The sequence below is a fragment of the Lutjanus erythropterus genome, chromosome 8 (assembly GCF_056507025.1).
Source record: "Lutjanus erythropterus isolate fLutEry1 chromosome 8, fLutEry1.hap2, whole genome shotgun sequence".
NCBI classification, from domain to species: Eukaryota; Metazoa; Chordata; class Actinopteri; order Lutjaniformes; family Lutjanidae; genus Lutjanus; species Lutjanus erythropterus.
Genome location: NC_139324.1, coordinates 32,074,072 through 32,087,035, shown reverse-complemented (window position 1 = coordinate 32,087,035; position 12,964 = coordinate 32,074,072). Strand labels below are relative to the sequence as shown.

Here is a 12,964-nt window from a genome sequence, read left to right as displayed (position 1 = left end):
CCGTTAGCCTCAGTACATGGAGCGCATGCTCTACAAACTGAGCTATCAGCGTGCCCCTGAAAGCATCAACTTACAACTAGTTTGGAGTGATGCATTCTGCAGCACAAAGCTTTGTTCAATTGGATGTCACTAGTGTTGTCAAACGAACCAATTTATCAGCAAACTGACACCAGATTTTACTTCTAAGATTAGTTAATTAAATAATTTTGTCATTTTTAAAGGCGTGCTCTATAGAGAAGATGAATATTTCTAAGAGGGTTAGGTTTCTTGCAGTCATATGAAGTCTTTTCACGAAAATCCAAAATTCTATGCCCCTGAGTTGCGTCAAGTTTTCCCTGTGGTATAGAAAGTGGTACTGAATATCAATAGTTTTCAAGGTATTTTATCGAATTTAGAAATTCCAGTATCGTCACAAGATTAGACGACACTGAACACAGATGTAACTCTTATGGATGAGATGGTGTTTTTCTCGGTTAATTAACAGAGTCTGAATGTTTCCTATTGATTTTACTGTTGCTCCTTGTTGCCTAATGCAAACACCTCCGCAACCTCTTACGTAACCTTAATTCAACAGTTATTCTTAATGTGTTAGTCATCGGGAGACCTGTGTGAGTCTGTGGAGACTGTGGTGCTGATGCTCTCTGTCAACTTATAAGTGAACTTGTATTTTCCTCCCACAAGCTTAGAAATTAGGTCAGTTAGAGTTTGCCGATGTCTAAAAAACATGCAGATTTGCACAGTTTACAGCTGGTTTTGCACTGTAGATTCAGGGTCAGAGAATCAGAGAGATAGACACAGAGAGAAAAGGGTCTCATTTCAAGCAATCGGACTAAAAAACCTTTGTGGAGAGCATATTGTTCTCCTGTGTTCTCTGCTCAGACCCACAGACTGGCATTAATTTTAGCCCTGCATGTGCTCCTGAGCTGCGAGCACGCTGATCCATTTTGTATTCTGTCCTGTGGCTGAGCGTGTGCGTAAGTGCAATTTCCACAGAGATGTGCGTAAGTGTGTGTCAGTGACTCATCGCTGTATTAGCACAACAACTGTGGGGGTGTCGACCTCACGGTGATGTCAGTGTTGCCATGGAGACAGTGGGGCGGAGGAGGGGCTTAGATAAAGACGAGGAAAGGGAGAGGGGCAGGTGACGGAGGGAGACACGCACACACACGGGGACTGAAAGAGGAAAAATCCTTGACTTGTGTTTGTGTGTTTTCACACACACTCTTTGCGTCGGCATGCTTACAGACATAAAGCGTGTGTGTGTACTTGAACACGTGAATGTGTGTGTCCAGCTGCAGGGTTAATAATTTAATATACTGCAAAGGGACAGAAAGGATTAAGAAAGCAGTTTGTCTTAAAAGTTTAATGTTCGAGTTCAGTTTATGTTTGACTGTGTGTGTGTTTCTGTGTGTGTATCAGAGGCTGCAATAAATATAAAAAGGTACCCAAAACTGCATAGTTCTTAAAATTTTAATCTGGAACATGTTTATTTTTTGTATTTTTCACTATTCTTATACAAAATTGTCCCTACTAATGATTATTCAGTTGATCAATTATGACTTAACTATAACTAATTAATTATTTTGAGCCCTTTTTAAGGAAAAAAAAAACAAAAATCTGTTTTTAGCTTCTCAAAAACAGGGTATTCCATGATTTTCTCTACTCAATGAAAAATTTAGACAACCTTAGATGTGATTGTTTTCATGACATGTTAGCTAATTTTGCAGAGCAGCTGGAGAGGTCTGCTATGTTACCTTTGACTCCGAGCATCTAATATGCATCAGTTAAACAGTATTAATTTATTTTTAAATGTAGTTCAAGGTACACAGTTGCTAAACTGCTTGGTAAGGACACAGTAAATAAAAATAAAGTAAAATAAATTGCCTTGATTTTCTGGATCTTGAGGGTCACCTATGTGGGTGTCAGCCATGTGCTCACTTGCTGACTTGTGTTTCCACTGAAATTAGAAATGTTTGACTTTGAAAGAAAAAAAATCTTTTGCCCTAGAATTTGTTGAACATTGCATTAAAGACATAAAATAGCCTAATATCAGACTGAACTGTCGACTTGTTACATCAGTTGAGTTGGTGGATTTAAAGGACCCAGGCTAGACATATGGCACAGGTGCATTTAAATGAAAAAAGCCTACAAATGATGACTAAATGCAATGTGTAAATTAATATTTATATGAAACATTTGAAATGTTTGAAAGTCATATTGTAATTGAATTAACTAATTTCACATTCACAGCTGTAGGACATGAACAAAAATGGTATTTGGACCCATAAAATGCTTCATAAATATTATTAAATCACATTTATTCTTATGTCAGTATGTTTGAAAACACTGTGCACATATTTCTAAAAACCATCAGTTCCACTGCTGAGACTTAAAAATGCCCATAGTTGCACAAACACCCGTATATGTGTGTGTGTTGTTCTCACCGTCTGAGCAGAACTGATCCCTCGTGCACAGTTTTCTTTCAAATAGGCAACCTGAGGTAGAAAAGACAAAGAGAGGACAAACAGGTACTCAGAGTACAATCTTTTAAGGCAATTTCCATGGCAACAACTGCTTTAAATCACATTTAGAGGGCTGAAATGAGAACACAACAAAGTGAGCTTAGCCCTGGCTTACTCATTCTAATTAGCTTCAAATGTACTGCACAGTGGTGACAAAAAAAAACACATTTGAGCACATCTGTCATCCTGGCTTTTATATTCAAATCCCACTATTGTCAAAGCCAACCTACACTACACTTATCATTTAAAAAGATAATTTTAAAATCACCTCAACTCAAGTGGTGTCATTTGTTAGCATAAAATCTGAAACATCAGAAAACATTGAAAGACGAATTATCTGATTTTCATTTGGACAGAACAATAAACATGTCCCAGCTGGAGCTAAAACAGCAGGGGAGGGGTTCGCTCGTGGTGTGGGGTTACTTCTTCTCATCATTAAAAAGTCTGCAGCATTTGTGTTCTCCTTGTTTTCCTTCTGTGTTGTTGTGAAGTTTCAGAACGACAGAGACACAGACTGTCCCCATAAGCATAGTAAAAGCTGTCAGTCATCGGCGGACGACGTGAGAGGAGGCACTGTGCTGCTGCCAGAGGAGTGCTGACTAAGATTACAGCATGGGAATAAATTAAGAAAATAATAGATTCGTGCAGAGGTGGCAAAAGTACACACATGCTGCACTCAAGTAGAAGTACAGATACTTGTGTAAAAAGACTAAGAAAGTACAAATTCAACTTTTTGACTCAAGCAAACGTGAAAAGATACAGGCTCTGAAATTAACTCAAAGTATGGAAGTAAAAAGTAGTCCACTAAAAGACCTTTCTAATGGCTGTGTATGTGCAAAGCTAACTGAACCTCACCTTTCTTCACAGTTCAGTCTCCCTGTCTCCTTCATATAGTTTTTAGCATTTTTATGTCTCTTTCATCTTGTTAGGTCTTTTCTGTCATGTCTTTTCTGTTGTTTTCTTGTTTGTCAAATTATGTCTTTTCATTTAGTTAAGTCTTTTTCTCCTTGTCACCTTTTTTTTGTTTTTTGTTACATCTTTTAAGTTTTTTTTCCCATCTTGTTTTGTCTTTTTTGTCTTGTTACAGAGTTTTTCATCTTAGGTCTTTCGTTTTACATCTTTTTTGTCAGCACTGGTGCTTTGTTATAATACTGATTCTCATTAACCACTACTGTCTAGACAGTGGCAGTCAACAGTGGTTATATCTGAATCTTTTGTTTAAAATTATTGTGAGGGAAAATTCAGTGATCCCTACGCAATTCTACACCCTTGCTGCATAGTCCCCAATAGTTAAAAGTGGGTGTTTGAGATCAGTAACACCTGATAGTGTCATTGCTTGCAATATCGAGCCTCAAGACCAAGAAAGCTACTTTTTCAGTTTAAGGCTCAGTTTATACTGCACTACTGGGTATAAAAATAACAGTTTACTGAACCATTTACTGAGTATAATTAGCTGATAATTAGATTTGTCAGCCACTGTCAGTAATCAAAACACACATTATACCATTAATCAAACCAATAACTAACAACAATCAACATCAGACAACCTTACCATCTTTTAGCAGTTACTTTGTGTTTCTTTAGTCGTGACAAAAATGTTCAAAAACATACATTTTAGCAACTTCAATTAAACTAAACCTCCCCACGCTCTCCAGGGGAAATATTTCACCAAACTCCCTTTAAAAAATACAAACAATTTCTTACGTATCTGTAAAAACATATAATTCTAGAAACACAAAATAAAATGTGTAGTATGTCGACAGTATTCTTGTCAATTCGGCATCTAAATAAAAAGATAAAGATAAACTGTATTTCAGTGCAAATTTACATTTTAGACCTCAACTTGCGACCACTGGTCAGCTGCACTGTTTTACTGGTAGAAGACTGTGGGAGTTAGAAGTGAACCATTTTCTCTCTAAAGTTCTTGCTGGTTGGTGATTTAAATTCATTCATTCCTCTATTCACTGAACACCAACTCATAACACAATTAATTCACCATCTAATTATGTGTGTACAGATGATTAGATTGCTAATAGTGGGGGTGAAACTCCTCTGTTTTCTCCAATGTTCAGGTGCCTATTTAAAATATCTTTGATAGGCGTGACTGAAGATAACACGTTGACCTAAATTTTACACGTGCGAAATACAGATTCACTAGAGGGAAAAGTCAAAAATTGTTAAGTGAACAGCAGCAAATACAGTGCTGTCGTTAGTATTTTTGTCATTCCTTTGTATTTCATTTTTAGCTCATGCACTGCTTCTTATTTTAGGTCGGTGAGTAAGACCTTGGGGGGACGGCGATGTGGGAAGGAGCAGGTGGCTGGTGATAGATAGTGAATGCAACACAGCTGAGTATGCATGGATTATTCTGTCAGTCTGTCTCTCGTTTCTCTGTTTTTTTTCCCAGTTCGTATACACAAACAAACAAAAATGAGTGCATAATTGACATGAAATCTGTGTGTGAATAAATGACATCTGTATCCTAAATCAAATGCAAAAGATGGCAAGTGAGAAGCGGGTTGGTTGGTGAATGAAACAAGATTGAAATGACGCAGTATCTACCACTGGTTTCGGTGACTCACCTCTACTTTCACTGAAGAAAACACACACACACACATTGTACACACACAGTTCAAGTGTGTATCATCTATTTCTTTGCTGACTTCTCAAACATTTAACATTCAAATCTGAGAGTGTATCTAAATGACTAATGGATTTTTTCCTGATTTGGTATTATAGAAGCAAATCTAACTTCAGGAATCCATTTTATCTGACTTCATTATATCTTATCTTAGGTTAGGAAATCCTAAATATTCAATCCTTATCAAATTTTATGTCTATTACCTAGTAGCCGGCTCTACTTTTCACATATTGATTAACTAAACAACTTTGTAACCACTGTAACCATACTGTAACGCACATTTAACAAAATGGAGCTACAGCCACTTCATTTTAAGACAGATGAATTGAAGTTTTGGTAGCATCTAATCAACACTAGTTTGGGAGATAAGAGAAACACGATCGCACTCTCCACTTTGTTTATTGTGTAAAAGGCAGTAAAAGAGGAGCCATACTGATAACAAGTAAGCTAACACTGCTGGTGGCTACTGCTAGCTAACACTACTATTAGCTACTGTTAGATAACACTACAGTTAACTACTGTTAGCAAACACTACATTAGTTATTGTTAATGAAAACTACCATTAGCTACTGTGAAGCAAGCATCCACTACCATTAGTGAGCCTAATGTTAGCCAATGTTACCGTTAGCCAATGTTAGCAATCACTACCATTAGCTGGCTTACTGTTGGCAAACACTACTTTTTGCTACTTTTAGTGAACACCACCATTAGCTAGTGTTAGTTCACACTACCGTTAGCTACTGTTAGCGAACACTACTGCAAAGATGAACGACTTAACAGTTTTTCTAAAGTTAGCAGAGGTTATTTAAGATTTTTAGGAAGTCAGGATGCTTGTGTAATCCACATTTCCTTAATCTTAAATTAGGATAGAAAAACTGATTTAGGAACCATCTGTCATCTGTCAGGGCTTCAGCGCTACAATACCAAACAGTTAAAATAGCACCCGCAAGTTAGGAAAATTCAATAGGATCTCCAGTCTATCTAATCTATGGAGGGTTAAGCAAACCTTCATGTGTAGTTGAAACAAGCTCCAGCAAAAACACACAGATATTATTGCTGAGGGGTTTGTGGACGGACTGACATACACATCATCACAACGTTGCCAAGACATTGTGCGTACATGCCAGTCCAAGTCTTCAAACACTGACCGGTTGACTAGTGAAAAGCAACTGGTGTTGTTGGGCAAACATTAGCAGCATGGAGCTAAAACAAAGAAACAAATGGCAAAAACACTTTATTTTTAGTTTTTGTTTTGCAAGGTTTAAAAATTATTTCCATTTCCAGATCTTGTTTAAATATATTGTACACTCTGATTTGGTAAATAAAAAGTCAGGAGCAACGTTCAGATGTTCTGCTCTCATGGTCAAACTGCCAAATGGCAAAATAATAAGTAACTTAATAGTTCACACAACCAACATTTTATAAAGGTTCCACTTGGAACTCTTTTTGAGAACTTGAACCATCTGTGACAGCTCCCCATAAGAGGTTCTACAGAGAACCCTTCTATGGTGTAACGGTTCCACCCGGAACCCTCTCTGGAGGCTCTATCCAGAACTTTCCCACCTTCTACAAGAAGCAAAAAGAAAGCTTCTATGGAGAACCTTTTTATATTCAAAGGGTTTTATTGAGAACACAGTCAAGAGGTTCTACCAAGAATCTTTATGATATTCCAAGGGTTTAATCTAGAACCCACTCAGGGGTGTCTACCAGGACCCTTTATACATTCCAAGGATTTTATCTGGAACACACTCAAGGAGTTCTGGCGAGAACTTGCTTTTAATCCAGGGGTTTTATCTGGAACCAACTCAATTGGTTCTACTGAGTACCTTTTTATATTCCATAGATTTTATCTAGGACACACTCAGGGAGTTCTGGCAAGGACCTGTTTTTATTCCAGGGGTTTTATCTAGAACCCAGCCAGGGGGTTTAACCAAGAACCTTCATATATTTTAAGGGTTTTATCTAGACAACAGTCTGGGGGTTGTACCAAGAACCTTTTTATAATCCAGGGGTTTTATCTAGAACATAATCAGGTCGTTCTACTGAGAACCTTTTTTATATTCCAAGGGTTTCACATAGAATATACTCAGGGGGTTCTATGAAGAATCATTTTATATTATGGTACAAAAAACCCTTGACGAAACCTTGATTAAAGGGTTCTTCAAAGATTTCAACAATCCTTGAAGAACTCTTTTGTCTAAAAAAGGGTTCTTTGGATGAAAAGGCTCCTTATGGAACCCTTAGTCTTACAAATAACCCTGTTGGAACCCCTTTCTTCAAAAAAGGATTCTTCAGAAGCAAATGGCTCTGGGTAGAACCTCAGCCCTTCAGGGAGAACCCTTTTGGAACCCTTTCTAAGAGTGTAGCAACAGCAACAACAACAATAATTAGTTTTTATATGAACGATTATCTTTATTGAAAATGAAAAATGTGTACCCTGGCGTGGTAAACCAGCACAAAGGTTCTAATAAATCTCATAACATTGGTTAAGGGAGACCTGACCTATCACACAGTGTTTATCATAGCAACAGGACATCCTTCCCTTGGGAGACGGCTGGCTGCAGAGACGTCAGCTTTAACATGGACATCATCGTGTGTGTGTGGGGATGGACAGTCAGACGTATGGATGGACGGACGGATGAATGGATGGACGGATAATCAAATGAGCAGATGGACGGATGGATGTGTGGAAGAACAGAGAAGGAAACGAAGAGGCGTGAATGGATAAATGGACAAAGGGAAGCAACAGTGGTTACTGGTTTCTCTCCATGGTGCTGAAATATCACACACGAGCAGAACGGCTTCCCACTGAGCTGTCAGTTGCTCATGTTGGGGTTTTTTAAAATGCTACTGCTCATACATTTTCTCAAATATGTGCGATTTTTAGAGGCAAACTGTACAGAAACGCCAGCATTTTAGGTTCATTTTAGCATGTTTTTAGAGATTTTTTTGAAAAATTGCAAATATATTATGATTTTACAGCGTTCAAAATAACAATATGGCAACATAGCAGACATATTTTGAAGCTTGTTTGAAAAAATATTTGCATCCCTTGCTATCACAATTTACTTTAGGTGTCTAAAAATAAACCATAATCAATTGTTTCTAAGCTCTTTAATGCATCACATTTGGGTGATTGCACTTACATGATAATACTGAAGTAATCAAACATATGAAATATGCCTCTCATAATTCAGATGATTTAATATATACAGGGTGCAGGGGAGATAATAGGGGGGCGGACACCCTTCTGACAGAATAACATCGTGCTCGCTTGTTTTTCTCGGAGAAATCCTGAGGGAGATAATGACATTTGGCCTTTCTTGCCTGAGATCACAGTCTGAATTACTCCTCAGATTCTCTCCATACTTCACAAATCTCTACCTACACGTCAGACAGACATTTTTTTATGTTTGTCTGCAAAAAAAACGCCAGAGTGGAAGTCTAAACAGATGATGCAACAATTCACTTGTTGCATCTTTGCATCAGTTACTATTTATGCCTGTACAACAATCTGCAAAAGGAAAATTCACTCAGAAATCTTCAGCAATAATCAAGATGAGAAAGTCAAACCAAAACAACTGTTGCTGCCATTGTCCATACTATTGACATAGTGCTACATAGTACTAATGTAGCTGCCATTTCTGCTGATGAGAGAGGCATCAATCAGAACAGTTTTAAAACATAGGAAACTATTCGATTTGTTTTAGTTTTTAATTTAGTATAGAAGATATGTATCCCACACTATAGGTCTGGTTAAATGCAGTCTTTCCTGTTTCATCTGTTTTTGGTATCATATTAAAAATTTAGGGATGTTTTTACCTCCTATTTCATATTATATTATTTAACCATACTTTATGTCAAAACTTAATATTGTTGTTTATCTTTTATCTTGTTTTCCTACTCATTTCTTAATAAAAAAAAAAGAAGACTCCAAATAAAATCGTAACGCCAATAATAGCAATAGCAAGGAGTGTCAGTGGCATTATATGGGTCATAATTCCCTAAAATGGGCTACAAGAATAAGACATAAAACACTCTTGAGACTCTGTTTTTATCTGCCCCATCACTCCTTGCACACAGACATTGCATTACATTATTTTGTATTATTTTCAACATCGATTAATCTGTCTATTAGTCTCTCAAATTAATCAGTTATAGTTGTTTGGTCTATAAAATATCAGAAATTTGCGAAAAATGTCGATCAGTGTTGAGAAATGTCGATCGGTGTCTCCCAAAGCCCAAGATGACGTCGACAAATGTCTTGTTTTGCCCACAACTCGAAGACATTCAGTTTACTGTCATGGAGGACTCAAGAAACCAGAACATATCAGAGAATTCTGACTTTTATATAAAAACAAAACAATACCCAAACTGATAAATATTTGACGGTTACTTCAATAATTGATTGATTATCGATTACCCAATGAAGAGTTGCACTCTATTGGTATAGTAAAATTATCTCACCTCATTTTATGTAAAAATCCTAATCCTGCTGTCTACTTTTTATCTACTTTTCCTACTCCATTCTTAATTTTAAAATAAAAACTCTTAATAAAACCACGATGCCAGTAATAGCATAAGGAGTGTTGGTGGTGTGATTTTCCTTAAAATGCTCTTTAAGATCAACAACACTCTCTGGACTCAGTTGTCATCCGTCCTTTCACTCTGTTGCATCCTCCATCTCTCCTCCGCCTCAGTTTCATCTCATCAGACTCCACATTCATCCACACCGAGCTCATCTCTCTGTGACAAGTCATTCACAGTTCAGTTCACTTTATTTTGGGGGAGAACAACACACACTGATCAATAAATCCAGATATCCCTGCACGTATAGACTCTGCTGGAGTGTCAGAGGAGAAGATGAAGATGCCACAGGGGATAAAGTATCACACGGCCGGATGAGATCACCGTAAAGTCATTAATAGCTACTGAGACACACCGTGTACCTGTGGGAATATCACAGGAACATAAGCGTGATTTAGGGTTAAGGACCGTGCCATCATCATCAGTGTCATCTTCATCATCATCTTACCGTATTTGTCTGAGAGTCCTGGTTGGCACAGCACGGTTAAAAGGAGCAGAGCTCGCCATGGCTTCTTGAAGTGTTGCATGATCCTCTGATGCCTCTGAGCAGCAGCAGCAGCAGCAGCAGCAGCGGAGGATGTGCAGACAGAAACAGATGCGGAGCTCCTTTTCTTTTTTTTTTTTTTTTTTCCCCTCTCTCTCTCTTTAGTCTTTGCTCTCTTTTAAATCCCCATCATGCTGAAACGAGCCGCAGCCGCCGTCGACAGCTCACATTGCATCCAAAGAGCCCATGTGACGGAGAAATACAAATAAAACGGGCTGATAAAACTAATTCCTCCTCACGGTGAGAAAAGGCGGGGCGAGCGGCGGGGTGATGAAGAGGAGGAGGAGGAGGAGGAGGAGGAGGGACAGGCTGCTGTGGACATGCAACGTACTATCGACTCACGACTGCACAAGTGCGGAAATAACGTACGACGTGAAGACAGGGGGAGCTCTCTGAAATAAATAGAGGGTATCGATCCGCAGCTACGTCATCAGGGCCTTGAAACAGAGGGGGGGATTAGTTTTATGTCCACGAACGTCATGCTTTCATCATGATTTATAAATGTGCACACAAAACGTGACAAATGCAGCGTTTTTATCCGTGCAAACAGCCTGCAGGCGTCTCTTTATTCAATAAACACTCTGGTTTCAGGCTCATTTAATTTATGCAACTTGGTGTTTGTTTACTTGATGATGAAATAAACATGTGTGACACAGTCTGCGTTGCAATCAGGTGACCAGATTTCTGTCATGAAAAGCACATATATTTCCATTTATTATTAAAATATACAATGTTATTATGTATGAAATAAAAGGGGGGCAATCCCAGTTTACTGTCACCATGGTAACTATAATAAACAGAGGTGGAAAGAGTAAAATCTGTACTCAAGTGCTGAAATATTACTCAATTACAAGTACTGGTGTTAGAAATGTACTTAAGTAAAAGTTCAGACTACTCAGAGTATTAGTTACTTAGCAAAGTTTGTGCGTTTTCCTTAACCAATAGTTGAAAACGCTAACATCTGATGAATCATTAATAGTTTATAAGATACAAAACACGTTTTTCTTTCCTAATTTTAAGTCCAAGTTTAATTTTCCTTATTCAACATATGGCTCTGCCAGACAAAACAATGTCAAAATATAATATAAATATACACAAATACATATTTACAGTAATTTGAGTATTTGTAATTAGTTACTTTCACCCCTGGTAATAAACTATGGGCTGACTGATATCAGAATATTAGATTAATCACCAAACACTTTGATAATTGTTTAATCGGTTTGAATAATTTTTTCCTTGTTTCTTCCTTTCAGTCCCTTTAATCCTCACTCTTCTTCACTCTCCTCACTTCACTCTTTATATGCCCATGTTTTTTTCTCTCTCACTCTTTCTCACTTGCTTACCTATTCTTTGTATTTTATCTCTAAAACTATGTTTGGAATAATAAACAGGCAGCATCTGTAATCTTTCCTGAACTCTTCCGCTAACTGTCCATCAGCTAATTTTGTACACTAAATCACCTTAGTGCTGTACTTTGTCAGAGAACTGGCCTTATAACATTTAATGACATCTTTTGAAACGTCCCACCATGTAACTTGAGGTAAAGGGAATTATTCATGACACAGTCGAAGCATTTGACAGTGTAATGAAACTTAATGACATCTTTATGACAAGCCCCAAGTGTACCGCTTTACTTGAGGTTCAAGGAACAGCCAGTGTCAAAACCAACCACATGATAGTTTAATGTCATGTTAGACATGAAGCTAAACTGTTAATTTAAAGTTTGATCATGTCAAGTTGTCATAACAAAAATATACCAAGCAATGTCAACTTTGCATTAAAAATGACATGACTGAATGAGGAATGAAACCTGTCATAAACATGTCTCCATAACATTAATGGAAGAAAGAAGGGAAGAAGAGTTATCCCAAAGGAGGGCAGTCTAATAAATTCACCTCAGCTCAGGTAAGACACTAAAACATGACTTTTTACACCTCCTCCAAAGTCAAATTCAGTGGCTTTGTACAATTTTCATGGTGAATTTTCAAGATTTTCCAGCACCTTATAACTGTGTTAAAATACATATTTATATACATACATATATGCTCATTTCTTCACCAAATTAAATTACACATTATTGTGCTGTTTCAAAATGTGTCACCTGCCTGCAAGTAGACTTGGTGCCCTATGTAACTAATTTAAAATAACCACTCAAACATTTGGTGGGCGCATAGCTTCAATAAAATCCTTTGCATTTTTTAAAGAATTTTTCATATAAAGCCTGTTGCCATCTGTTAGCCTCCCACTCACTGTTCCATCAGAGCGCAAACATCAACAAAGACTGACAGATCAAACTAAGAGTAGCAACACGTGCAGAGCGGCACGTCGTCTTTGTGCAAAAGGCGAAAGCAATTAGGCTGTCTCTGATTTATTTTATTTCTTTATGCAAAAAGCAAAACACTCAGTCAGAGAGCTTTATTATGAAAGGAACGCAATTACACTTTCAAGTAGTTTCACGCACTTCATCTTCCAAAATCCAATCACATTTCAAACCTTGAAAACATTACATTAAAATTCAAGTGTTTTCAATGACTCACAGCACCTTGTTTTAATCAAAAAGAACATTCACATTGTACGTTCCTGTTTATTCCCATTAGCTGTCCTCTTGCTCCCTCTTGTGTCCATGGAAACCAAGTGGTTAGAAAAACTGCTGCAGGCAGCAGCCAC

The 12,964-nt window shown here is 37.6% G+C and overlaps 1 protein-coding gene across 1 annotated transcript in view; it reads right to left on the bottom strand.

Moving 5' to 3' along the window:
* Window positions 1-10,586, bottom strand: part of ptprna (protein tyrosine phosphatase receptor type Na) — a 39,652-nt gene extending 29,066 nt beyond the window's left edge. The window contains exons 1-2 of the mRNA XM_084725321.1: window positions 10,199-10,586; window positions 2,445-2,495 (exon numbers count right to left, since the gene is read on the bottom strand). Of these exons, the coding sequence (XP_084581447.1) occupies window positions 2,445-2,495; window positions 10,199-10,277 (130 nt within the window). The 5' untranslated portion in view covers window positions 10,278-10,586. The remainder of the gene's footprint in view (window positions 1-2,444; window positions 2,496-10,198) is intronic.
* Window positions 10,587-12,964: the final 2,378 nt, after the last annotated feature.